Source organism: Plecotus auritus (assembly GCF_963455305.1).
Source record: "Plecotus auritus genome assembly, chromosome: 6".
Classification (NCBI taxonomy): domain Eukaryota; kingdom Metazoa; phylum Chordata; class Mammalia; order Chiroptera; family Vespertilionidae; genus Plecotus; species Plecotus auritus.
The window spans coordinates 33,371,647-33,398,911 of record NC_137773.1 but is presented as its reverse complement, the minus strand read 5'-3'; the positions used below and the strand labels follow the sequence as shown (position 1 = coordinate 33,398,911).

The 27,265-nt window shown below is 46.5% G+C and overlaps 1 protein-coding gene across 1 annotated transcript in view; it reads right to left on the bottom strand.

Annotated features, from left to right (window-relative positions):
* Positions 1-3,248: 3,248 nt before the first annotated feature.
* The window catches only part of SPOCK1 (SPARC (osteonectin), cwcv and kazal like domains proteoglycan 1), a 502,022-nt gene continuing 478,005 nt past the window's right edge, over positions 3,249-27,265 (bottom strand). The window contains exons 7-11 of the mRNA XM_080676953.1: positions 23,988-24,104; positions 20,449-20,670; positions 15,339-15,401; positions 7,049-7,186; positions 3,249-6,467 (exon numbers count right to left, since the gene is read on the bottom strand). Of these exons, the coding sequence (XP_080533079.1) occupies positions 6,280-6,467; positions 7,049-7,186; positions 15,339-15,401; positions 20,449-20,670; positions 23,988-24,104 (728 nt within the window). The 3' untranslated portion in view covers positions 3,249-6,279. The remainder of the gene's footprint in view (positions 6,468-7,048; positions 7,187-15,338; positions 15,402-20,448; positions 20,671-23,987; positions 24,105-27,265) is intronic.

Genomic DNA, 27,265 nt, shown 5'->3' with positions numbered 1-27,265 from the left:
GTTTTCCTTAATGTTTAGTTAATTTTTTTTTTTTGTAGTGACACATCTTGATTCTCTTATCATTTCCCTTTGTGAATATTCTAGAAATATTTTATTTGTGGCTACCATACGGATTTTGTATAACATCCTAAAGTTAGAAATGTCTATTTTAAATTTATATAAACTTCAATTGCATACAAAAACTCTATTCATTTATAGCTATATCTCTCCTCTTTATGTTACTGATGTCACAAATTATAACCTTACATATTGTGGGTCCATTAACACAGATGTATAATGACTGTATACATTTTTCTTTTAAATGATTTTGTGGGCCTTCTACAGCCCGTAGGCCAGGCATTCCTTCTCCTGAATGAACTGACAGAATTTAGTGACTTATTACAGGTCAGGAGTTGAGGAGAATGGCATAGATGATGGTATCATTCCTGAAGTCAAGGAGTATAGGGGGAGACATTTTGAAGAAGCTGATAAATTATTAAAATATTAATTTTTAAATTGCACAAGACATGGTGTATTGTGTTTGTGATACAAAAACAAAGTGAAGCATAGAGATGAGGCTGATGCCAGACCCAACGCCAGCCCACCCCTCGGTGTCAGCACGGCTGCCAGCGTGGTGTGTGTCCTCTCATGCGCGTTCTGTGCATTTGCATACTTACCTGGGAAAATGGATAGTATCGCCTTGAGATGTGTAACTTAATATTTACTACTCTGTCCCTCGAATTTTCCCTCAGACAGCTGGTACTTTAGAAGCTCTGATAAATCAGTGCATATGAAGTTACTGACAGCATTCCATGGAATAGAGTAACCCAAAGTGCCCATTCGTGGATTTTAAATTTTGTCCCAGATTTCTAATAAATGATGCCGCCATGAATATACTTCTACATCTTTGTCAATTAGTGCGATTTCTTCCCGCTAGGAATGGTTCCTGAGAAGTGGGATTGCCTGGGTGCTAGGGTGTAAGCTTTTATTTTGATAGTTACTGCCAAACTGCCCTCCACATGGCTGTTCTGACTGTACAGTGGACAAGAGTGTTCTCTCTCCTACACTCTCATCAACACTCAATGTTTTTCTGAGTGAAAACTGATATGTCATTGCTTTAAATTGTGTTCTTTAATCATGAGTGAGGGCACTGAATCACTTGTTTTTATCTTTTCCCCATTAGTCTGTTGGACTCTATTTTTCTTTTGGATTTGTAGAAGTTAAAATTTTTTTATAGCCAACCCTTTACATTTTTGTCACTGAAATCTTCTTTAGTTTATTGTTTGTCTTTTACGTTTGTTTATGGTGTGATATTAATTTTGATGGAGGAAAATGCATCAGTGTTTGCTAGGATTTGGTTAAGAAAATCCTTGCTGACTCCCATTGTCATAGGCACAGCCACTCCATGTTCCACTCTGTCATTATTATTTTTTAAGGTTTGAAACTGAGGTGCCAGTGGGAAATTTGAGTAGAATTATGTAAATGGCAGGTGAGTGCTTCAGAATGGAGTGGAAATCAAAACCAAACTTGAGATAGAGATTGGGGGTCTCCAGAGGGGAGGAGGAGGGTGAACCAACGGCACGGATGAGACTGTCAGGAAGAAAGCATGTGAAGAGAGGTGGGCCAGGGACACTGACATTACAGCAGTAAGCATGAGGCCTGGAAGGAAGGATCAAGAGGGAGGAGGAAAGCCAGGGAATGAGGGGGGAAAGGAACCAAGGAAGACAAGCTGTAAGAAGGCGCAGGAGCCTCTGGGTCAATGTGATACCCACCAACCTATGTTGTCCCAGTCATTTATTTGTCTATTGTTTTCCAGGAGATAATGTCACAGAGCAGGCACCGGGGTTTATTCACATTTATATTCCTAGACCTGAATAGGGTCCTTCCCATAGTGACATTTGTCCATCCAACATCTAATGAAATCTATAAAGATTGTTAAATGAATACATTTTGCAATCTGCCTCTTTCCTTGAACCAATTTGTCAAAGAAAATCTTACAACTGACAGAACTGGCTAGGAATTGTGGGAAGGCGCTGTGACCTTTTGCTCGCAGGGTATTAGCTAAAATGGGAGAACTGCCTTGGACAGGCCTAGATGGCACCACGGGGGCTCAGCTGTCCCTGCTGTGCTGGGAGGACTGTGGGTGTGTCTGCAAGTGCTGGCTTCTCTTTAATGCATGGGCAGCCATTCCGGATCTTCAGAGTAGCCATCGTTCCCCAGGTACTAGTTAACCGGTGGGTTTACAGAGCACCTTTCCATGAATGGTCTGTCTGTGGATTGTCTGTGCAACCCAGTCCGTGGGATAAAGGAATTGAGTCATTCATAAGATAGTCTGTACCTCAGCCCGTGGTGCAATTTCTCACTCCGGGTATAATCCTATATAATAAAAGCCTAATATGCAAATTGTCCCTCGACAGGGAGTTCGACCGGGAGTTCAATCAGGCGGCGGGGCAGGCCAACCTCCCGCATCCCCTCTTCCCAGCCGGCCTGGCCCAGATCAGCCCCAACTGGGGCTGAGCCAGCCAGACCCCACATGTGCACAAATTCATGCACTGGGCCTTTAGTTAAGTCATAGACACACTGGCCTTAATATGCATAAAGGTGGAGAGGAAAGAATTCCGTTCCACCTGGGTGCTTTGACAAGCATCTCGTGTTAATCCATGAACTCAGGAGACCTCAGAGCTCAGTGTCCCTGGAAAGGAGAGAGTTTGTTTGTTTGTTTGTTTGTTTGTTTTTAGGAGAATTGGGGAATGACAGAGGAGGGAAGGAGTAGGCAGAAAGAGTTTAAGGTCATAAGCAAGACAACAGCAGTGAAATGTGATAGGTAAGGACTAAGTAGCAAAGTTGAAGCCCGAGAGAGGTGAAAGTAGCAAGAAGGAGGGGCAGGTGATGTAGTTTAGACCAGCAGTCGCCAACCTTTCAGACCTCACAGACCACCAGTAGTCCGGAGACCACCGGTTGGTGACTGCAGCTCCAAAGGTTTCCTTAAACCAGCAGCCACCAACCTTTCGAACCTCACGGACCACCAGTAGTCCGTGGGCCACCGGTTGGCGACCGCTGGTTTAGATTGAGTGCCAGGGCTGGAGGTGCCAGGTGTGCTGAGAGGGGCAGGCCAGGTAGGACCACCAGCAGGTCCTCCTCCCTCCCTGTCCAGAAGCTGGGACAGAGGGGCCTGCGCTGGCTCTCCCGCCCGCCCACACTTCCCAGAGTTCCCGTGTGGACACGCTGCGAGTTCACATCCAAGCTAACAGAGCACACGCACACAGATGTTGCAGACAAATTAAAATTTACTGAGACAGACAGAAATGCACCTACTCGGGACTACAGTTAAGCAGTTACTATTAACCAAAGAGTCATGTTCACATTCCAAATAAGTCTACGTCAAAAAGCATTCAGAATTTACTAGTTTTCTACATCACTATTTCATCTGCAAGAGGGACAGCAAACTGACACTTGGGATTTGGTGGCTCTCATTACAATGCTACACACTGAACAGGGACACACATCAGCGACTTTGAGAAAAAGGTATAAAAAGACCCAAACCACCCACTGTAGAAAGGGATCTGGGATGTTACTGTACAGTGTGGCCAAGGTAAAAACAAAAGAATGGAATCCTGGGCGAGGCAGAGGGCAGACCTGGGCAAGGCATCGTCATTCCCTGCTGGGCCTGGGGAATGGGCCTAAAGAGGGGAAACTGATCCAAAACCTCACATTCCGTATGAAGGGGTTTCCATGCCTAGAATATCTGTGGGAACAAAAAGACATTAATGTGGCGGACACCTAAGCATGGTGGGAGGAAATTCTGGGATTTAAGTTGGATGCTAAGGAAAGAAGTATTTACGGAATAAGAATAAAACTATTAGCAAAGAAGTTTCCAAAAAATGAGTGAGGATTCGATGCCTGTCTCAAACAAGGGACTAGATGATCACAGAAGTATTTTTATAATAATTTTTATGGATACCTTGTCACTACCTAAAGGACTCCTGCCAAAGAAAGGAAGCAACAATTCTCCTTCTAAGGCTAAATTAACTAAAAGAATCTAATCTTCAGTAATTTTCACAAGTGAAAATCATTAAATATTTTAAAGAATCTAATGCTGCCATGCCAATGTGAGGCACAAGAAGTGGCGCTAATGGGGCTCTGCTGACCTGGGGTTCTCCTGGTAGGAGGGCTTATTTCATATTTTAATGAATCAAATATCTTCTTGGAATGCCTCTGAAAATGAGCATCTCAGCACTTCCTGGGAACTGACTCCTGAGCACTCTTCTCCATCATTAAGTTAATGTCAAGGAGCTTTAAGTGTCTTTAATTTGATACTTGTCGTAAGATAATTAGTTTCTCTAAGAGAAATCAATTTGTTGATTTTAATTTGTCCCACGCTCGGAGGAGACAGTAACAATGGTTTTCTTTGAGGGTCTAAACGGAGATTTTTTTTAATGTCTTCTTTTATATACTCTCTTGTAATTTAGCTGCAATTAAACATCTGTTTTCTATAGTATGACCTCAACGTTTTGTGCAAGTTAGGAAAATAATATTAACAGGGAGATGATCGGAGTTGAGATCTGAATACCGAGCTTGGGAGTGGTCTCCCTACGTCTAGGATCTAGGGTCCTGGCTATCCTTGTGTCTATCGGGCCTAAGGGATTCGCTACATCAGGCTTGTTCATTTCCCATCTGAGACTAAAGCCACTTTGTCCAGGTTGGAAAAGGCGAGCTGAGGTGAGTGGGAAAAGTACAAAGAAATGGGCATTTTGGGGTGGACAGTTGGTCAGCTGCCACTGCGATCATGGTTTGGCTGAATACGTTTTTTTGCCTGAGTTTACGTCTTTTTGTGGACTAGCTGGAGCTTATGGGGACAGGAAGAAAAACAAATGTGGGGTAGAGAGCCTTGCTGGGTGGCTGGTGGGGCACCCAGGTGGATAGGCGCCGAAGGGCCTGCACTGAACGACATGGGCCACGTCGAAGACTGCTCTTTGGTACTCATTCTGGAGTCTGGGCAATGACGACCCCACCAAATTTTACTTAGGGAAAGAAGCACAAATGGTGAAGGGCTTTCTTCATTAGGACCTTGACACTGGTGTGGGTGAGGGTGTGGAGACAGGACTAGCTCTAAAAGTCCAAACCTCGCTTCCATGTGCCACTCTGAAGTTCTTTCTAGGCCTCTGTGGGGGATCCTGTACTGCTTGTGTCTCTCATCATGATTTCTGGATGGAATTAGGGGCAAAAGCTAAACCTGGAGTTCAGAATCCCAATTTTTCTTCTCCTAAGAAATACGTTTACTGTCTCTTGGCGAGCAGGGGCATGTGGACATGCCTTAGAAAAGCCCTTGGTAGGCAGGGGAGGCGGGACCCTGGGCAGACAGGATGCTGCGCCTGGGGCTTTGGGTGGAATGAGAGAAATGGCTTGTGAAGCTGCCCACATGGGGTCGCATGGCTTGGGCAGGACAGGTGACTTCGGCAGAGGCCCATCCAAGTCACAGAGGCTCCGGGAAGGAACCTCCTCCGCCTGCAGCTACCAGTGCCAAGTGTTAGTGCAAAAACGGACCTGGAGACACTTTATTCCGGAACTGTGATCCAGGTTGGACAAGCTGACAAATTGGTAATTGTTTTCAAATGAATTTTTAATAGACAGCCAAACAGTTTTCTGAGCGGGTGTGAACCTGGCTTACACACACGGTCTCTCTGTACATGTGTACATATTTACACACACACACACAGAGAGAAGCGTCCAGATACCATTTTTAATAAAGAAAACTAGTTCCCCAAAAGGATTCTTGACTGAATTAAGGCCGTTGTTTGTAGGAAGCCAGATACAGTGATGGGAGTAACTAATTTTTAACAACAAACACCAGGGGTGGCGGGCGGGGGGAATAAAGGACAGTGTGGTGTGTTTTCCACGACATCCACAAGACATAAGAAAAGCACTTAGACACCGTAAGGCGGGAACCATGCTGTACAACCACTGGTGTGGGGAGTCAGAAAGGGTCTTTGATGTTGAGAGGGCGGGGCTCCCTGCACCGTCAGAATCCCACGTCCATCACATGCTCGTTGGACAAGTCTCATGGGAGGGAAGGAGGCTCTCATTCAGCAGCCAGTCCGGTCTAAACACAAAACAACACCTTCCTTCCCACACAGCCGTGTGCACAATCAGAAAGCTCTGGGAACAGGAGTCGTCCGGATCGTAGGCCCGCTGGAGAGCAGCAGGGAGGAGAGACCTTGGTGCCGCGGAGTCTTAGATACAAATGCAGGAACAGGAAGTGACTTGCAGTTTGTGCCGGCCTTGTCCTCTTCCCCGTGAGCACTACCATATGTAGCCGACCTCGTCCTCCTTGTCGTCGTCCTCGTCCTCGTCGTCCTCTGTCGCCCGGGTGTGCGCCCGCAGCCTCCCCAGCTTGTCCTTCGGCCCCAGCTCCCGCGCGTCCTCCAGGTCGTCCAGCAGCACCACGGAGCCGCCGCTGCCGAAGTCTCCCGAGGTCTCCTGCTCCTCTTCTGACCATGCGGAAGGAGAGGCTGAGGTGAGTTTGTGCTGAACTCATGATCATGTCAGGGGCCCCCTGCACCTGACCTCACTGCAGGGCTATGCCAGGCACTTCACTGTCCAACGGGGAGCATCCCTGCCCAGCTGGGGCCAATCTACACAGCACAGACCCCAGCTTTGTTCCGGGGGAGCCCAGAAAACCCGAGATGCTGCTACCTTCTCGGGAGGTTTATGATCCTAATTGAAAAGTGAGGGCAACCTAAGTTGTTCTTGGCTGGCAACAGGTCCTGACTGTCAAAAACTGTTCTCCGGCCCAGTGGCCACAGTGAGTTCTGGCCACTCAAAAAACAAGCTATGCATAATCTCATGCAATTTCAGGGTTGTTCTGTCTCCCTACGTCTAGGTCCTGACTATACTCATGTCTACGGGGCCTAAGGGGTTCGCTACATCAAACTTATTCATTTCCCAGCTGAGACTAACTTCAGGGGTAAGGCGCTCACTGCAGACCAGTCACCTGTGGAAATGTTTCTACTCAGATCCTAACACAGCAAGGACCTGTGGGTACTGGAGATCACCGTGGGCTGATACTCACCGCAGCTCACAGCGCCCTGCTTCCTGGAGCCAGCCAGCTCGTTCCCATACTTGTCTACACACCAGCACTGCCCCGTGCTGCCGTGGCACTGCGTGGCTTTGTAATAGCCCTCCTCGTTACAGTGGGGTATGAACGCTCCTGGGGGAATTAGAGAGGGAGAGACACTCAGGGGTACTGCCCTCTGAGACTCAGCAGAGGGCTCGCGTGGCAGGCATGGTACTTGCTACAGGGCTAGCAGAGAACCTAGTGGTTGGTTATTACTTAGTCAAGATTACAGGGCCCTGAGACTTGCTCAAGGATAGATAGGAAGCACAAACACATACTATCCAAATTAATAACTTTTATTTTTAATGTTTTTTCCAGATTCATTGAGATACTATAATACAGCACTGCATCAAGCGTAAGGTGTACAGCATAATGACTTGATTGACTTACACTGTGAAATGGTTACCAAATAGGTTTAGTTAATATCCATCATCCCATATGGAGACAAAAAAGGAAAGAAGATTTCCTTGTGATGAGAACTCCTAGAATGTACTCACTTAACAATTTAGGTCATACCTCACAGCAGTGTTAACTATAGGCACATGTACATTATACCCCTAACACTTTTGACTGGAAATTTGTGCTTTTTGGCACCCTGCTTCTCCTGCCCTGCCTATCTGCTCTCTTTTTCTAGGAATGTTTTTTGTTGCTTGTTCGTTTTTATGAATGAAACCATACAGTTTTTGTCTTCCTCTGACTTGTTCCCCTTAGCATAATGCCCACAAGGTCCATCCATGTTGTCGCAGTTGGCAGGATTGCCTTTGCTTTTATGGCTGAATAATATGCCATTGGTTATATATTCCACAACTTCTTTATCCATTCATCTATCAATGGACACTTGGGTTGTTTCCTTGTCTTGGCTATCCTGTATAATAAAAGGCTAATAAGCAAATCACCCGAACGGCGGAAGGACCGGTCACTATGACACGCACTGACCACCAGGGGCAGATGTTCAATGCAGGAGCTGCCCCCTGGTGGTCAGTGCGCTCCCACAGGGGAAGCGCCACTCAGCCAGAAGCCTTGAGCTGGGCTCAAGGCTGGCGAGCGCAGCGGTGGTGGCGGGAGCCTCTTCTGCCTCTGCGGCCGTGTGGGGAGCAGGCCTAAGCCATCAGTCGGACATCCCCTGAGAGCTCCCAGACTGCGAGAGGGCGCAGGCCAGGCTGAGGGACCTGAGTGCATGAATTTTGTGCACTAGACCTCTAGTTGTAAATAATGCTACAGTGAACATGGGGATGCATATATTCTTATGAGTTGATATTTTTGTTTTCTTTGGAAAATACCCCAAAGTGAAATTGTCAGATCATATGATAGCTCTATTTTTAATTTTTTGAGGAAGCTCCACACTGTTTTCCATAGTGGCTGCACCAATTTACAATCCCACCAACAGTATACAAGGGCAGTATATCTTCCCCAGCATTTGTTATTTTTATGATAGCCATCCTAATGGGCATGAAGTGGATCTGATTTGCATTTCCCTAATGATTAGTGATATTGAGCACATTTTTATGAACCTATTGGACATTTGTATATCTTCTGTGCAAAAGTAACTATTCAGGTCCTTGGCCATTTTTTAATTGGATGATGATGTGATTTTTGCTATTGATTTGTATGAGTTCCTTATATATTTCGGATATTAACCCCTTATCAGATATGTGGTTTGCAAATATTTTCATTTCATAGATTCTTTTCACTTTGTTGATGGTTTGCTTTGCTGTGCAGAGGTGGTTTATTTTGATATAGTTCCACATGTTTGTCTTTTATTTTGATGTTTGTGCTTTAGGTGTCATATCCAAAAACATCATTACCAAGACCCAGGTCAAGGAGCTTTGTTTTCTTTAGGAGTTTCATGGTTTCCGGTCTTACATTTAAGTCTTCAATCCAGTTTGAGTTAATTTTTTGTGAGTGGTATAGGATAGGGGATTAGTTTTATTCTTTACGTGTAAAAATCTAATTTTTCCAGTACCCTTTATTGAACAGACTGTCTTTTCTCCATGGAGTGTTGTTGGGTACCTTGTTGACCATACATGCACGGTTTATTATTGGGCTCTTGAGTCTGTTCTGTTCCATTGGTCTAAGGGTGTGTTTGTATGCCATCTGGTTTTGATTACTATAGCTTTACAATGTAACTTGAAATCAGAAGTGTGATGCTTGCTGCTTTGCTCTTTTTTTTCTCAGGATTGCTTCGGCTGTCAGGGATTTTTTTGTGGTTCCATACAAATGTTAGGATTTTTTTTTCAACTGTAAAAAATGCCATTGGGATCTTGATAGGGACTGCACTGAATCTATAGGTAGATGGTTAGGGGTAGTATTATTAAGTCTTCTAATTAATAATTAAAATGAGCACAAGATACCTTTTGATTTTACTATGCCTTTGTTTTCTTTCATTAACATCTCATGGATTTCAGTATAGAACTCTTTTGCCTCCTTTGTTAAATTTATTCTTAAGTATTTTATTGTTTTTTATGTTACTGTAAATGGAATAACTTTATTACTTTTTCAGATAATTTGTTGTTAGTGTGTGATAGAGGCATATAATTTTGTTTCTGCTACTTCTGTATCAAACTAATAAATTCATAAAATTAGGATATTTTTCTCTTTTTCCATACTCTAGACATTTTATATAAAACTAGAGGCCCGGTGCATGAAAATCTGGGACCCCTCAAGGGATGTCAGACTGCCTAGGTAGAATCGGGCCTAAATGGGCAGTTGGACATCCCTCTCACAATCCAGGACTGCTGGCTCCCAACTACTTGCCTGCCTGCCTTCCTGATTGCCCCTAATCACTTCTGCCTGCCAGCCTGATCACCCCCTAACCACTCCCCTGCCAGCCTGATTGATGCCTAACTGCTGCCTTGCCAGCCTGTTTGCCCCTAACTGCCCTCCCCTGCAGGCCTGGTCACCCCTAACTGCCCTCCCCTGCAGGCCTGGGTCCCCCCCAACTGCCCTTCCCTGAAGGCCCGGTTGCCCCCAACTTCCCTCCTCTGCTGGCCTGGTCACCCCTAACTGCCCTCCCCTGCAGGCTTGATCGCCCCCAACTGCCCTCCTCTGCCAGCTTGGTCACCCCTAACTGCCCCCCCACCGCAGGCTTGATCGCCCCCAACTGCCCTTCCTTGCAGGCCTGGTCCCTCCCAACTGCTCTCCCCTGCTGGCCTGATCGCCCACAACTGCCCTTCCTTGCAGACCTGGTCCCTCCCAACTGCCCTCCCCTGCTGGCCATCTTATGATGGCCATCTTGTGTCCACATGGGGGCAGTCATCTTTGACCACATGGGGGCAGCCATCTTGTGTGTTGGAGTGATGGTCAATTTGCATATTGTTCTTTTATTAGATAGGATAGAGGCCTGGTGCATGGATGGGGGCTGGCTGAAGTTGTCCCGGATCAGGGTGGGGGTTCCCTTGGGGTGTGGGGCCACCTGGGCAAGGGGCCTGTGGTGGTTTGCAGGCCGACCACGCCCCCTAGCAACCCAAGTGGAGGCCAAGGCAGGCCAGTGCTGCAGGAGCTTGGCTTCCTCCATCACCGGGGGCAACTCAAGCCTCCTTCTCTCTCTAGTTCCGTGGCTGCCGCCATTTTTGTTGGGATTTATTTATCTTCTATAATTGAAACTTTATAGCCTTAAGCAGAGGCCAAGGCAGGCCAGGGCAGGTGGAAAGCTTGGCTTCCTCCATTGCCGGGGAAACCCATGCCTCCTGCTCTCTCTGTGGCCACAGCCATCTCGGTTGGGTTAATTTGCATACTCGCTCCTGATTGGCTTGTGGGTGTAGCAGAGGTATAGTCAATTTGCATAATACTCTTTTATTAGATAGGATGAGAATGACTTCTTCCATAAAAGTATTTTGGGCCTGGTGCATATTGTGGTAATGAGTAGCATTCTGATTTAAATTAATGTCATGGTTTTTTAAATCCAGTTCGGTCTCTTGGTTCTTTGTGTCTCAGATATGGTCATCATAGTGTCTATTTCAAGTAGGTTTTCATCATCGTTATGAATTGGTTGATAGCAGTGGCTCTCGAAGTGTTCACATAGGACCAGCAGCTGCAACATCGCCTGGAAATGTCTCAGAAAAGAGATTTTTGGGCCCAACCCCAGACCTACTGTGTTTGAAATGGTGACTTAACCCTCCATGTGATTCTGATACACACTGAAGTTTGGGAATGGAAAGTTTACAGTATTCTCCTATATCTGAGGTTACATCCCACTACTAAATTCACAGTAGCACTTGAGCCTTCATACTGGCAACAGTTGGTCTACGTCATTGTTTTCTGTGTTAGCTGTAATCATTTCAGCTTGTTGCGGTGTTCCTAAAGCTTCCCGATTTGAAAGTTTTGTTAGCTGTGCTTTTTATAAATGCACTTGAAGCTATGAATGTTCCTCTTAAGTTTCACTGTGGTTGCCTCCCTCCAGTTTTGGTACACAGTGCCTTCCTTTTCAGTCAGTTTTAAATGTTTTGTAGTTTATACTGTACTTCATCTTTGAGTAATTATTTTTAAAACCCAGATGTATGGGGCTTTAACAATCTCATTTTTGACTTCCACTTTTATTGGTTTGTGGCAAGTGAATTTGGTCTGTGATGGTTTTTTGAGATTGGTTGAGTTTTCTTTTTTGGCATAATCTGTGGCAAATATTTCATGTGTGTTTGAAAAGATTAATTTCTATGCTGATGTAAAGGAATACATGTATATGAATGCTAATTAATCATACTATTCAATTCTTCTCTCTGCCTACTTGAACTGTAAGTTTTAAGGAGAGGGCTGTATTTAAAGTTTCTATTTATAAATATGACAATTCCTCCTTGCAATTTTGTTTTAGTCATGGGTATACCAATTGATGATGTCACATAGTAAAAGGTGCATTTCAGCAAGATGATACTGTCTTTATTTTTAGAATTCCAAAGTAAGTGGTTGTTTCTGTCAGATTTTAACAATGCTATAATAATGAGTCTTTACTATCTTAATTTCAAGTTTTTGTGTTTTATATGTAACTCTCTTTTCAAAAATGCAAATCAATAGTCTCTGAGTTAGGTCCATTCATATTTATTGTTATTACAGATAGGTTTGCTCTTATTTCTACCACTCTATTTTTTGTTTTCTATTTTTTATTTCCCCCTTTTCTGCTTTGTGTTGAAATGATTACATTTTATGTAGTCCATGATTTTCTTCTATAGGTTTATCTTATTAGCCTTAAATTTCCCAGAGAAGCATATTTTTACTTACTAGAGGCCCAGTGCAGAAATTCATGCATGGGGGGGCTGGAGGGAGGGCGGTCCCTCAGCCCGGCCTGCACCCTCTCCAATCCTGGACTGCTGGCTCCTAACTGCTCACCTGCCTGCCTGCCTGATCACCCCTAACTGCCTCTGCCTCAGCCCCCGCCACTCTGGCTTTGTCCAGAAGGATGACCGGAAGATGTCCGGTCGACCCGGTCTAATTAGCATATTACCATTTTATTAGTATAGATAAGATCTAAAGTTAATCTATGTTTTGTGTCCTTCCTGAACAAATCAGAAATTTAACATTTTTACCACTTTTTCTCACTGCCACCAACACTCTGAAATCTTAAGTTTAGCTTGCTATCAAAACATTTCATAGCATATTTATGTAGATTTAGCTGCATGTCTTTTCTTACAGTTAATTCCTCTGGGATTATTTATCTTCTGCAGAGCAAATCATCCGAGTGAGATTCAGTACGCCTGGGATTGGGCACAACGCTGTCATCACACTTGAGCATGCTCGTGGGGTAAGTTGGCTTTCTAGGTTGCAAGTGGTTTCCTCTCAGTACTTGGAGATAAGATTTCTTCAGTCAGTGTTGCTAAGCTGATTCTTATTGAACTGCAGATAATCTTTATGGCTGGTTTAGTTTGGGTTTTTCTTAGTGTGCCTGTCTGATGACTGTGCTCATCTTCTATGAGAGGTTCTCCTGAGTGAGTGGACTGTCTGCATCAAACCTGTGAAGACAGGCTTCTGCTTGCTATTGTGGTTTCCTACTCCCGAGTTTTATTTCTGATTTTTTTAGACTAAGTACCTTTTTAAATTTACCTCTTACTTGATGGTATAGACCAGTGGTCGGCAAACTCATTAGTCAACAGAGCGGCAAACAGCGGCTTACGAGCCGCATGTGGTTCGCGAGCCGCAGTTTGCCGACCACTGGTATAGACCCCAGAAAGAAGTGTGGCAAGGAAGGGAGAGATTTTTACTACTTGAACCTGGGTTTGAGCCCTGATCCAGCTGACTGGAGGGAGTACTGTAAACACTCCATGTAGCAGGCTCCTCAGCATCACAGATGGGCGGGGCCCCCAGAAAACCATCCCTAAGTGATAGGCAAGCCTGCTGATGCTGCAGTGAGAAAGGCGGTGCCCACACTCCAACTTAGGGACTCTCTCAGCACCCCAAGTCTTCAGGGAGCAGGAGGAAGAAAAAATAGATGCTTTCAGTTACCAAAATGCAGAGAGATTCGTGCACAGAGGCTCAAATAGGACCTGCAAAGGAGAGCAAGGAGAGCTGGAGAAACGTGGCTGCTCTTCGAGCTGCAGCTGGAAAACAGGTGCCTACTAAGCCAACAAAACAACACTGGGCTGAGCCCGCAGGTGGGCAGGAAGCAGGTGCTGCTCCACACCTATAATGTGGCAGGATGACCACTCTTTTAAGTAATTATAACGGATTGTAATGGCAGTAATTGTAATGGATTAGAATTTTTTGTTGCTTGTTTTGTCTGTATTCAGGGGCATTTCAATTTAAAAAAATAATGTATTATATTAGATTTCACCATGAGAAAAATAATTTGTAAGCAGATAAACGGTATTTCTATGAGTCAGCCAGAGTCATCGCCATGTGTGGGGAGATGTGATAGGAAGCAAGCTTGGAAACTAGGTGGACTCATGTCTGGAGAGAAGGAGGCATTTCAAGTATGTGAGCTCAGAGAATGGGAGATGTAACATGTTATCTCAGACCACGTCTTATGTCTCATGCGTTATGAATTAATGAAGCAGTAAGGAGATATCCACACCCAATGGAAACAACTACTTTAGAAATAGCATTATACTCGCTCCGTAAGTACCTGTGGGTGTTGGGCACATCACTCAGACCCAAGTGACCTCCCACGTGGAGGAATCAGGTCAGTAAGCACAGGTCCCACAGGAAGACCTGTGGGGGCAGGGGAGTCTCTCCACTTGGCCTTCAGGTCCGAAAGAGGACTTCCTGTGCTTACATGGGGGAAGAGCCTAGGACCAGACAGGTCAAGTTCCCAACTCTGGAGAGTCAGGTGTGCAGAGTTTGAGGCAAGCAGTGAAATAAGTAATTTTCAAAAGGGGAAGGGAGGAGTGTGTACTCTGAGGTGTCAGGAGGGGGAAACCGCCAGAGTCCACAGAGAGCCTTGCCTGACAATCTGTGAAAAACCTGCCCATTTCCATCAGGCAAATAAACCTCTGCAATGGCAAGCTGCCTAGGGAATGCACTGCCCCCGAATGCTTAATACGTATAATCCCGCGTTATTGCTGCAGCTGGTCAGATGGTTTAAAAAAAAGGAAAGCAAATGCTTACTCCTTTTTTCCAACAAACAATGAGTTGTACCCACCTTTCAGGGCTGGCGTGGAGCTAGAGGGAGCGCGTTTTCCCGCAGTCCAGCTCTGCTTCCCCCACCTTGGCCAGACCTGCATGTCTGGGAAATCACACAACCCACCTGCTTCCACCTTATCATTTGGACAAAGGAAAGAGAACCAATGTGTGGTGTCCAGACCAGACACCTTACACTTCTTTTCCAGGGATCACGTGAGCATGGGAAAGAAATATGCTCACGTACGCTCACGTCCTTTGAGTCCTATCTGATAGTCCTACGAGGGAGGATGGCTCATCTCCTCCTTGAATGGGCAGCTTGAGCTGGGAATACAGGGAGTTCTATCATTTTAGAGCTGGAAGGAGCACTCGAGAGCTCCCTTCAATGACTGTGCTTGAAAGAAGAAAAAGCAGAGATTCACTGGAGCCCTAGGTGAGGGGAGAGACTCCAGCCCTGGCAGGCTTGCCCACCAGCCTGGCCTCTCCTCTCACTAGTTCTCAGCAAACTCAATGGCCCTCATGCCGGGCCCAGCTGACTGTGGCCTAGTACCAGCTCCCTGGGGGAGACCTGTATGGGGTAAAGTGAGGCATTTCCTTCATGAAACACGGGTCCCTAACTGAATAACCATTGCTGTGCTCAATATCACTGCAAGAGACATGTTGCTTTAATTAGTTGTTGCAATGAGTGGCAAGAAACTGTACTTACCCAGCAGGCTTTTCCCCTTGCTCAGCTTCTGGATCCTGCTCACTTCATTCTGGCAAGGGAGACCTGCAATGGAGTGTATGGAAGTCAGGAATCATCCCTAGCGACTGGCCTCCCTCCTGACAGGAAATGCAGACAGCGGCACACCTGGGAGTGGGTTACTGCACCTGCTGTTACTACGCAGCAAAACAAATCCAGGCCAGAGTGTTACTAATTAAAAAGACAAACTCACACCACGAGGTACTTAAAATAGTACTTGGGGGCTCCTTGTATAGGAATTTGCTTCCCACCGCCATATCAAGCAAATACCAGGTGTCTAAGAAGTGATTTGCTAACAGACTTTTATAGGGAAGTAAATAATGAGCTGAGGAGCGACGCTTCCTAATGGGTATGTGTTCAGAATCCACAGACCAGCTAACCAGAGGGTCTTGCTATGGAAAGGAAGCGGGTAGACTGGGCCTCATGGCTTACTACCCAGGAGAGTACAACAGGGTCAGAGAGACAGCGAGCATAACTTTCAGCTGAGTGCTCTGGGCACGTGTCTCAGTCTCCGAGCCTCAATTATAAAACATAGGCTGTTATGAGCAAGCACAGAACCCTCAGTTTTCGATGAGGGAACCACATGGCTAAGCAGGGCATATAAAAGGGTATCACACTCTTTTACTCCCTAGAGAACCTTCTTCCATTCAAGCCCAAAGAAAGGTGACCTCCCTAGTTCTTAAGCCTTCCCAGGACTCACCTGTGCAGGTCCTGTGCCTCTGGGAGGCCCTGCCAGCCCTCATGGTCCTCCGAGCACAGACAGGGGTGCTCTAATCCCCAGGGACCTGGACTACCTCTAGTGCAGGTGCGGGGCCTGGACAGCACCTGGTCACATCTGTCCCCCTGCGGGTCTCCCAGCGCCACCAGGCCTGCTGCTTGTTCCCGAGAGAAACTGGCTCTAAAATACATTGTGTTTACTTCTGGGTTTAAGATACCAACTGAAAACAACACAGAAAAGGGAAAACAAATTCCATCTGTGACGATTAAATTTGGTGTTTACTGTGATAAATAATGAACATTTAATGAATTCGTAGAATGTACCAGACAATGTCCTAGAACTCTGCATCTTCATTAGTTTAATCTTTACAACAACCATGTAAGGCGCTTAGCAAATGGAAATTCCTCTCTGTGGGAGGCAGGACAGGACGGAGCAGCAGCTGTGGGCACAGGAAGACTGCCCTGGAGAGAAGGGCAGGAAGATATCACCATCGCAGATAGTGTCCTTTGAAACAGGATTCATGTCGTAAGGCTTCTCCCTCCAATTGTGCTCCATCCAGTGGTTTTAAAAATTCTGCTTATTGAAAGGTAAGGAAAAATAAATCGGACTGAGACCTGCTAAACACTGCTGCAGGGGACAGAGGAAAGCACAAAACTCCAGGTGAAGAGTCGCCACAGAACAGGTTTGCTGCTGAGCAGATGAAAGTCAAAACCCAGCGCTCTCTCTGTGGTCAGGGGTTCTCACGGAAAGGAGACTGTAAGGCTGGAGTTTAATGCACAGATACAAAGGGCCAAGGATGAAAGTGACAGAGAAAGAGAACAACTGAGCAATGAAAGAAACAAAGGCTCTGTCCGAAGCTCCAGGGTTGATGCGCAGCATCCACCTGCAACCAGTCCTCCCCAGAAGAGGGTAATCCAACCGAACGTAACCGCTCAGCAGATTGATGTGGGCTGAGAGAAACCGAGACCTGTCCTAGGAAATCCGTGCCCTTAAAGGTGAAGAATCCCTTTGGCTTCCAGGCAAAATGGCTCTACCACCAGTAAAAGGGAAAACAATTGGTATGGGTTCCCATTATTCTGTACTGACACCCAGTGCTAGGAGAACGTTTTAAAAAGGCATCAAGAAAAGGAACTTAACTCCAGGAAGTTTATGCTTAGCACCTTTGTTTCTGTATAAAAAAAAACAAATATTTTCACATGGACTACTTCAAAGAATACATTCCCCATGAGAATTGTTTAGGGGGAAAAGTCTAAAACCCAAACTCAGTAATAAAATTAAAGAGAATAAAATCAAAACCAGTGAACAAATAATCCCATCACATGAAAGCTTAAAAGTGGCTCTAACAATTGTCTTGGGCCAAAGAGGCACTGAGATCCTAAATTGTAGAGCTATCTATAAATTAGCCATAATGGAAATACCAGACACCAACATGGAAGGTCTATAGATCAGGAAAAACTTCGGGAAAAAAAATTTAGCCTCAAGTTCATAATAATGAAATGTGGACGGGAAATGAAAACCCAGAACTGGTTCGGGGTCAGGGACAGAGATGGTGGGGACCTAACAAAAAATAACTTATTTAAGAAAATGGTAGAACCACACAAAATGAGAAACAGAAAAGAACTACCACAAATTACCTTGTCAACTCACCCAGCCACAGGTGTGGGTCCTGCTGAGAGGGGAGCCTGCCCTGACATTCCAGGTCCAGGGGAGGCCCGAGCACTGAGGCTGCGCTCACCAGGCTAAACCTGAACCCTGGCTAAGGAACTCAAGCCCAGATCTGTCACTAAGCTTCATGCTGAACCGCTGCAAGCATTTCTATCGAAGTAAAAAGCATGGCTATTATTTAACATCAATTTGGAAGTACTAGCAGATGTGATTAGAAAAGAGAAAGAAATGAGGTATGGAAATTGAGAAGGAAGACAGAAAATCAGCACTGTTTGCAGATGGTATGACTGCACAGCTGAAACATCCAAGGAAACCAACCAGAAAAACCACTTACACACAGTGAGAATTTAGTAAGGTGGCTGAGAACAAATTAATATTGAAACCACCACTGGCGAGGCAATACAAGGAGAAATAATTGGTTTCGTGTACAATGGCAACAACAAACACAAGGACGTAGAAATGTTGGTGAGAACAGAACTTGTAACCGCCCTGGTCCACAGACAGATCCTGTTCTTGGGCAGAATGATTCAGGTCTACAGCTACCGCTTCTCTCCACAGTAATTCATTGTGCCTGATTCTAAAAGGAAACCAGTAAGCACTTTCTTATTGAATAGACTGATTCTAAAGCTCCAAATATATGAGAACATCCAGGAAAATTCTGAAAAAAAGACCAATGGCAGCGGAGGTTGGCCCCATTGGATATTAAAACGGACTGTAAAACAACTGTAACTTGAGTTTAGAACTAACGAATGTATAGTTCAATTAATAGGACGGAATAGACGGATATACACGTAGGAGTTTTCTATGACAGAGGAAGCATTTCACATCGGAAGGAGAAAGATGGGTTAGTGGTCGGAAGAGCCACTGGACACCCATTTTCCGACACGGGTGGAAGAGAGGGTGGGGGCTGGGACCCCACTTGACTGTGCAACAAAAAAAAAACCTACAGTGATACAAGATTTCAACAAACATACACACAAAGAATCCCAAAGGTAGGGAAGGAAACACACAAGAGAACGGCTATACTATCTTAAACTGGGAAATAACTTTCTAAGCTTAATAATGTAAGCTTTGTGGCTGCTAAGAGGCCATAAAGTAAAAGATGGAGAAATCTATCTTAAAATCTAACATTTCTCCCTAGCTAAAATACAGTTGAAGCTGGGAAAAATCATTTGCAATACGTATGACTACAACAGTCCTAATATCCTTAGAAATAATTCCTGTTAAAAACAAACGAACAACCACAAGAACCCAATAGAAAAATACTAGGCATTTCAGGGAAACTGAAGCGTGTCTCAAACAAACATAAAGCGGTTCAGCCTAAGTCATAACAAGGGAAATGGAGTCCAGAATGGTCACATAGTTTGTGAAGAACATGGGCAACGAGGTGTTCTTGTATATTTTTTCATGAGAGTAAAAATTGCCCTCTTTGGAGAGCAAATTGGAAGCTTCTCAAACTTAAAAGTGTGCATGGCCTTTTGACCAGTAATTCTGTTTTTCAGGAATGTGTCATATAATTCTATAAACATACACACGTATGTACTTCTCACTGAGTGCTCTTCTGTGATGCCTACTTATATTTTCTGCTGTATGTGTACTGTTTGTGCATTCACTGCAAACATACACAATTTAAAAAAAATATTTCCATTGATTTTTAGAGAGAGGAAGAGAAACATTGATGCAAGAGTGAAGCTTCTATCACCTGCCTCCTGCACGCCCCCACCAGTCATGGAGCCCGCAGCCCCAGCATGTGCCGTGACCGGGAATCAACGCGGCAAACCCTCTGTGCTCCGGACAACGCCCAACCGAGCCACACTGGCCAGGGCAACACATATACAATTTAAATGCCTTAATGTTCATACCCTTCTCTTTCCCGGGGTGGGTTCGGACAGCCATGCACATAGTATGTTATCCTGGAGACCTGAACTAAGCTGGACCAGACTCTCTGGGTTTGGGATTGGAAGTGAGTTTCTGCTAGTCCTGTGAGCTGTGGACCACCAGCCTGGGCACCCCGCCCCCCTTCCCCCGCCCTCCCCGCCCCCATCCCACCTCCCGCCCAGGAAGCTGAGACAGAGAGAAATAAAGCCAGACCTGAGACCCCACAGGGAGTCTCACAGCTCCTGCTGGATCCCTGAGCTGCATTCTAGTCCCTCGTCTGCACAAGTGCAGGCTCACTCTCCTGACGTGCTACACAAGATGCCCCTGTGTTCTGTCCACGTATTCTTCAAAGCTTGCCTTCTTTATTTCTTCAGTTAGCCAGAGTTTATTTATAACCACAATATCCTTGTCTAAGATACTCAGTATAATTCCTACTATCCCAGAATCTGACACATGGTTTTTTTCTAAGGGGAACATAGGAATTCATGTGACAGTGGGAATTTCCCACAGTGATCTTGAGAATTATGTTGCAAAGGTTTCCACACCCATTTTACAGATGAAAAGGCTGAGGCACAATATAATTAAGAGATTTTTCCCAAAAGGAAAATTTGAAATAACAGACTCCTTGATTATGCTCTAGGGTTTTCTAAAATACATGATAAAAATAGAAAGAAAATAAGAGAAAAGAACCTTTAATGGGCTGGAGGCTTTATTCTCTAGCCAAGTCCCTCTTCCTGCTGATCTCTGCCTCCCCAGTGTGTGGTCCTGCCCGCATGGCTGCCCTGGGCTCGGCCAGCCTCCCTCCTGCCTTACCTCCAGGCTTCTGGAAGCAGTAGCACCACTCGTTGTTAGAGAGCTTGCCGTCCTTGAAGGAGTCACAGGAGTTGAAGAGAGGCTTAATACAGGGCTCGTACTTGTCCAGGTAGATGGCATTGATCTCGGAGTGGTCAAGCAGGAGGTCATAGTTCATGTCCAACTTGTTGAACATCCAGCCCAGGGAGTCCTTGCAGATGGGCAGGATGCTGGTGTCAAACCCTGCCGAGGGAAGGCGTGTCAGCGGCCACGGCCTGGATGCTCCTGCCCGGGAGGAGGCCCAGCGCCCATCCCGACCACCCCCCGCCCCCACCTTCCTGAGGCTGTTCCCCCCTAGGGGACGGTCTCAGTGGCACTCTGCTAGAATATGGTGTGTCTGTGGGGGTGGGGGGGGGGGAGAAGGGGAGGGAGGAGGAGCTTAAGTGAAACATTTTAAAATGCACAAAACCAGAAGTTAGCATCTAAGGAAAATATGTTTAAGGGGCAAAAATCTCCAATGCTCATTTATCTGTAACGTAAGTATCAGTTTTCATTTTCAAGACTTGCTTAACCCGGGGTATGCCTGAAAGAAGAGTACACACAGGGTGAGTAAGAGAACTAACAGCAGCACTGCACACTACGCTTCGACATTCAGGGAGACCTTGTAAAAGGACGGCAGGAAGAGCGACCACGTGGCGCAGCGCTGCACTGCGGGCCTTCCCACACGGCCTCAGGTGCCCGGGACGCGCCGGTGCCGCACTTTCCCGTGCTGCTCTTCTGCTCGCCCCTCAACAGGTACATGAGCTGGAACCCAAACTGACTCAGACAGTAATTTCTTATTTCCCTGGGAGGAGGGGTCATTTTCTTAAAGAAATACTTGTTGCCACAATGGAAACTGTATGCACCCAAAGAAAAACACTCTGCTTACCATTTGGGATCCTGAGTCTACCATAGCCAAGCCCCAGAGAGGCCATGCCCCAAATCTAACTTTCTTTCAGAGCCAAAAGCACTCGTGATTTCACATTATACCTGTACAAGCTGGATTTCTAGGACTGGTTTTATCTTCCCAGAAAACTGATGACAAAGGTTCACTTTTGTCTTACTTAAGGAACCCCTGTAACGGACCTATGAAATGGTTCTGTATCTGCTCCACTGACAGATGGAAAAATAAAAGCTCAAGGTCATACAATTGTGGAGCTGGGATTCAAACCCAGGCAGCCCTGCCCCGAGTCTGCATTCTCAATCCATCCTCTCCTGGGGCTGCCTCCGCCCAGCAGGATGCATGACCCTGCTGTCATGAGGACATCCAGTTGGCGAGGTGCCCTGTTTGGGGATGGGCAGTGCAAGGCAGGTGCAGGAACACAGGGGCATTAGCGAAGGGTCCTGAGGAGGTTGATAATCCGACCCACATCCTTGTCACTGGGCTTCTATGTACATCACCAGGAACCCTGCTTAGTCAGTACAACGTAAGAGCAAAATATGCCCTCCTTTTTTAAAGCACTGTTTTTACCAAAGGGTCTCCACTTCCGGAAGCCAGTAAATGGGTACAGGACTGCCCCCCCACCCCCCGCCCCGCACTCTGCTAGAACCAGTGCTTCCCGCATTGCTCCCAGAGGCCCAGGCTGCCATCCCCTCCGTAGCCTGAGCTGGGACAGGCGCATAGTAAATGCTCAATAAAGCTATTTGTTGAGAGAAGTTTTCTAGCTCCCGTAAAGTTTACCGCTAAAAACACAAAAACCTTTCCATTTTTATATGTATTCCTCTTGCTATCTTAGAACACATCTGAGAACATCTTTTTCAAGGACAGAGACTGGGGGACCCAGTGTGGCCTCTCATTTGACTGATGACTACCCCGGGGCTACCACGTCAGGAAGATAATTTACCCCAACACTAAGTGGCTCCACACTTGCTGTCAGAATACTTTATGCATCTATTTCATAGGATATTAAAATTTAGCACCCGGGAAAGAGGAGTTTACTGCTGACTGCCCACCGAGAAGAAGTGCCCAGAAGGGCCAAGCCCACTTCCCACCTAGTTGGAAGGTTCTGGAAAAGACGTGCCTGCATCTGATATCTAGGGGTGGGGTGGGGGGACAAAGCAGCCCTCCTAACTGGGCCCAAGCACGTGGGACGTCTAGGGTTACCTGGCTTCGGTCTTCCGCCTCCTCGGCCTCCATGCCACACTCCCCTCTGCTCCCCTCATTCCAGCTACTTTGGCCATCAAACCAGAAGCCCCTTCAGGACTCAGTTAGCTTCCCGCCAGGGCAGCTCTTGCCCAGGCTCCCGGTGTCTGCAGAAGGATCCCGGGATGGTGGTGGCGAGGAGCAGCTCTCCGCACAGCAAAGTGCTCTGGGAGGATCCCAGGGGAAAGCTGCTCCAGACCACCTGTGGATTACCTGTCCACACTCCCAAGGAAGCCCCAGCGGGAATAAAAACACACCCACTTCCCCTTCACCAGACACAAACTCTCTGTGGACACTTAGATTCCAGGAAGCGAACACTCTCTTTCCTTTACTGCAGAAAATCCAAATTAGTGGAAGAAGTGTCCCCCACACCAATGTTCTCTACCAGTATCTATGGGTCTGAACAGCAAAGAATAACCAAGAATTAAGGGGACCATTCTCCTTTTGGCTGAAGACCTGATGCTGGTTAATTGGATCCCAACAGTTACAAAGCTCCTTGTCCTGGACTAACTGTATTATTGACTAACCCTCCCTGTGCTGACGGCCAAGTGTGGAGAAGCCTACCCCGTGTGGAGAAGGCATCATCGAGAGAGACTGTCCAAGTACAAATGTGAGGACCGGTTCTGAGTGTTCCCTTGTCTATGAGGAGGCCCTGCAGTTTGGTGATGGGGTAAGGGGCCCCTGCCTGGGAGTGTCTGTGGGAACGAAATGCAGTCTCCTGTTGACTGAGACAGATGATCAAAGGTGTTTGCTACAATATTGTTTAAAAGAGCTGAACATTAGAACAACTCCAAGACTCCAAAATAAAGGTCGACATCAATTATGTTATATCCATAAAACGGGATTCTCTGTAGCTATTACAAGCAGAATCCTACTCAACAACATAGAAAGGTAGCCACAGTATATTGCTAAATGATAAAAGGTCATACAACAGGCTGCAAAGTGTGATATATATACACACATATTTTCCTATATGATAAGGAAAATGTATATACCATAACATGCCTAACAGTTGTTAAAATAATGGCTTTATAGATTTTTTTTGCATTTTATATATATTTAACCTATTTCCCCAAATGTGTATACTAAACATATGATAATTTTGCAACCACACTTAAGTTACTCTGTAAATGCAGATTCCCAACTATGGATCCAAAATACGTAAGACTATTGTATTGTCTAGATTCGGAGGCATTTTTCCCTCCACTATATTTTAATATTTCTGAAATTGGGACATATTTTAAGTCAGCGTGAATATTTAATGTACAGTATCTTTGTTCACCCCAAAATGCTATTATTGCTAATTCAACAATGTCCGCTAACTGAGGAAACGTGGTGTTTGAAATGAAATAAATTAGCCAGAGTGACGTGGTCTTACTGCCTTGGGCCGCGTCGGAGCTGGTGGGCTTGATGACCCTGTTGGCATCCTCATGAAGGGCTCCGAACCAGTCTTTCAGCCGGGAAGCGAGGTTCCTCAACTCCTTGTCCGTGCAGGCTGGAGAAGAGCAAAGGGGGGATCAGTGCGGCTGTGGGCTTTCCCCTCCTTAGTGCTGTGTCCTTACCGTGAGGTGCCACCACCTGAGCCATGCCCAAGAAAACTCCCCTCCAGCCACAATAGAAATCCTCACCCCACTTTGATAACCCCCTAAATGTGCTGCGATCACAGGTAGAGTGTATGATGGAGCCTGGACTCCTAAACCGCGGTGGCTCGCCATTGTGCCCCGCCTCAAAGCCCGTCACAGATGCCTCTGCTAACCCGTAACATTTGCCCTTGCAGGTTGCCAGAAGATGACATTTCCCACTAAACTCATGCCTGGAGACTGATGCTCAGGAATAGCTATGCTGTCAGGGAGAGTCTGCCTGGGACACCAGAAGGTCCGGGAATAGCAGGCTCTCAATTCTGTGTTAGCCCAAGGTTTGGGTCTGTGGTTGTGGTTATTTTGCTCGCCTTTGACAGGCTGACTTCACCTTCCCCCATAGACACATGGATGCCTTCTCCATGAAAGAGTCCTTTCTGTTGGAGCCCATCTGTAACTATCCAGCTCATCTGGCAGGACAGAGTGATCGGGGCCAAGGAATACTCTTTCTGAGAACAAGAAGAGATCTGGATGGATGGATGGATGGATGGACGGATGGATGGATGGATGGATGGATGGGTTTCGGGTGCAGGCTGCTGAAGGTCTCATGGAGTGCTGAGATAAAGCTTGAGGGAAGAAATCCCGAGGGAGGGACCAAGGTGCAGAGAAGGGAGCCGACGTTCCCTGGAACCCTGATGGTACCCTAATTCTGGGTATTGAGAATCCCGGCAAAGGGTCCAGGCAGTGAGCTGCTACCAAGATGCAGAAAAACTTGCAACGGATTTAGTGACCTTTAGCATCTGAAAGGACAGAAATTAGAGACTTCAGGGACCAAATCCCAATAAGTAAGAAGGGACCAAGAAGCGAACCCTACAGCTATCATTTTCCCCAAATTCTAAAGTTCAGGAGACAGACCGTGAAGAAGCCAAGCAGGAACAATGTTACAACACAGGGCCCAGTTCTGAATGTCTTCCGGTGCTGACAGGACGCAGAGTAAAGCTGGAATCTGCCAGTGCACAGAGGCCAGCAGACACCCAGGCTCCACTGGAAGGCATGGGACAGCGACCAATGCACAGACGTCTGGACAAGCTCCTGTCCCCCTTTGGTGAGTGCAAGCTCGCACTGGGTTGAGGTATGAGCCCCCATTTGCCTCACAAAGGGCAGGATGAATCCCCACCAGAAGAAAATAACATCATCCAGATCCTCTCCTCATTCTTAGTCTGCTTCCAGGCAAACCGTCTTTCCCTCGTCGGGTGGGCTTGGTGGAGAACAGAGGCAGACTTGGGGCCGGAAAGGTCCCCCACCCTCCACTTGAGGGCAGGTGAGCAGACCCAGGCTGGGCTCTGCAAGCTCAGCCCTGTCTTCATGCGTGCCGCCTTCATTCCAGCCGGGATCTAGATCCAAACCCTGCAAAGCATGGAGTGGCGGTGTGGCCACTGTTTAAACCCAGCTTGTTAATGACCTCAAGACACTGCCTTATGGGTACAGGGAGCAGACTGACAGCTGTCAGAGGGAGGGGCTTGGGGGACTGGAAGAAAGAAGGGAAGAAATTAAGCAAAAACAAAAACGTAGATACATAACACATAGACATAGACAACAGTGTGATAGCCAGAGGTAAAGGGGGTGAGGTGGAGGCGGAGGTAGGCAAAGGGGGAAAATGGGGACTGAAAGAGGCTTTGCTTGGGGCAGTGGGCGCACGATGCAGCGTGCACAAGATGTTTTGTTGACTCGAACACTTCAAACCTGAATGGTATTGTGAACACATGTCACCCCAATAAATTCAATTTTAAAAAATTACACACACACACACACACACACACACACACACACACACACACACAGCCTTGCTTTCAACAACCAGGACATGACTGTGTCTTAAAACTCCAGCCAGAAGTGCCCCGAGAGCTGACCGACAGGCCGCAGAGTAACATCTGGGGCCCACGCTGCCTGGACTGGCTGGGCGACGCAAACAGGCAACTGAACCTCTCAGTGACTCAGTCTCCTCACCTGTAAACTCAGGACATCACATGTGACATACGTTAGACAAAGCATGTCAGATGCTTAGCAAAGCACATGATGTGTAGTGATTACTCATCACGTGCCAGCTGTGACTTTTATTAACATGATTATTTTTGTTTTTAAATTGAGGGTTTATAGATAAGCTTAGAGCAAACACCACAGCATTTGGAAAACCTAAACAAAACTGGCTTTGGTAACACAGGATTTAGGTGAAATCAGATACCTCTGTTAGCCAGTACAATTGCCATTAAGCACATGTCACTATTTACATTTAAATTACTTGAAATTAAAAATAAAACTTAGTTCCTCTGTTGCCCCCACCCCATTGCAAGTGCTCCGCAGGTCGCGTTGCTGTGACTCCATGAGGGGTGGTGCGGAGAGAATGTCCGCCCGGGAGCGATGTTGCACTGGATGACTTAGCCATCCCTGTGGGGATGCCCAGCCATGGGAGGTTCACTCCATGTCCTACAACCCTGGTCGTGCCTCCACTCCTTCCCTCAGTCTTTTATCTTTTTAAATTGATTTCATAGAGGAAGGGAGAGGGAGAGAGAGAGAGAAACATCAATGATGAGAGAGAATCATTGATGGGCTGCCTCCTGCACTCCCCACACTGGGGATCAAGCCCGCAACTGGGCATGTGCCCTGACCAGGAATCAAACTGTGACCTCCTGGTTCATAGGTCGAAGCTCAACCACTGATCCACACCAGCTGGGTCTTCCCTCAGTCTTTACAGGTGAGCTGGGGAAGGCCGCAAGCCTGCTCGCACCAGGAGCCAGCACTTCATCAGCCGCATGCATGCGGGGGGGGGGGGGGGGGAAGGGGCTTCCTGAGGGCTGCTACTCACTGTCGGGTTCCAGGACCAGCAGCTCACTGCCTGGACCCTTTGCCGGGATTCTCAATACCCAGAATTAGGGTACCATCAGGGTTCCAGGGAACGTCGGCTCCCTTCTCTGCACCTTGGTCCCTCCCTCGGGATTTCGTCCCTCAAGCTTTATCTCAGCACTCCATGAGACCTTCAGCAGCCTGCACCCGAAACCCATCCATCCATCCATCCATCCAT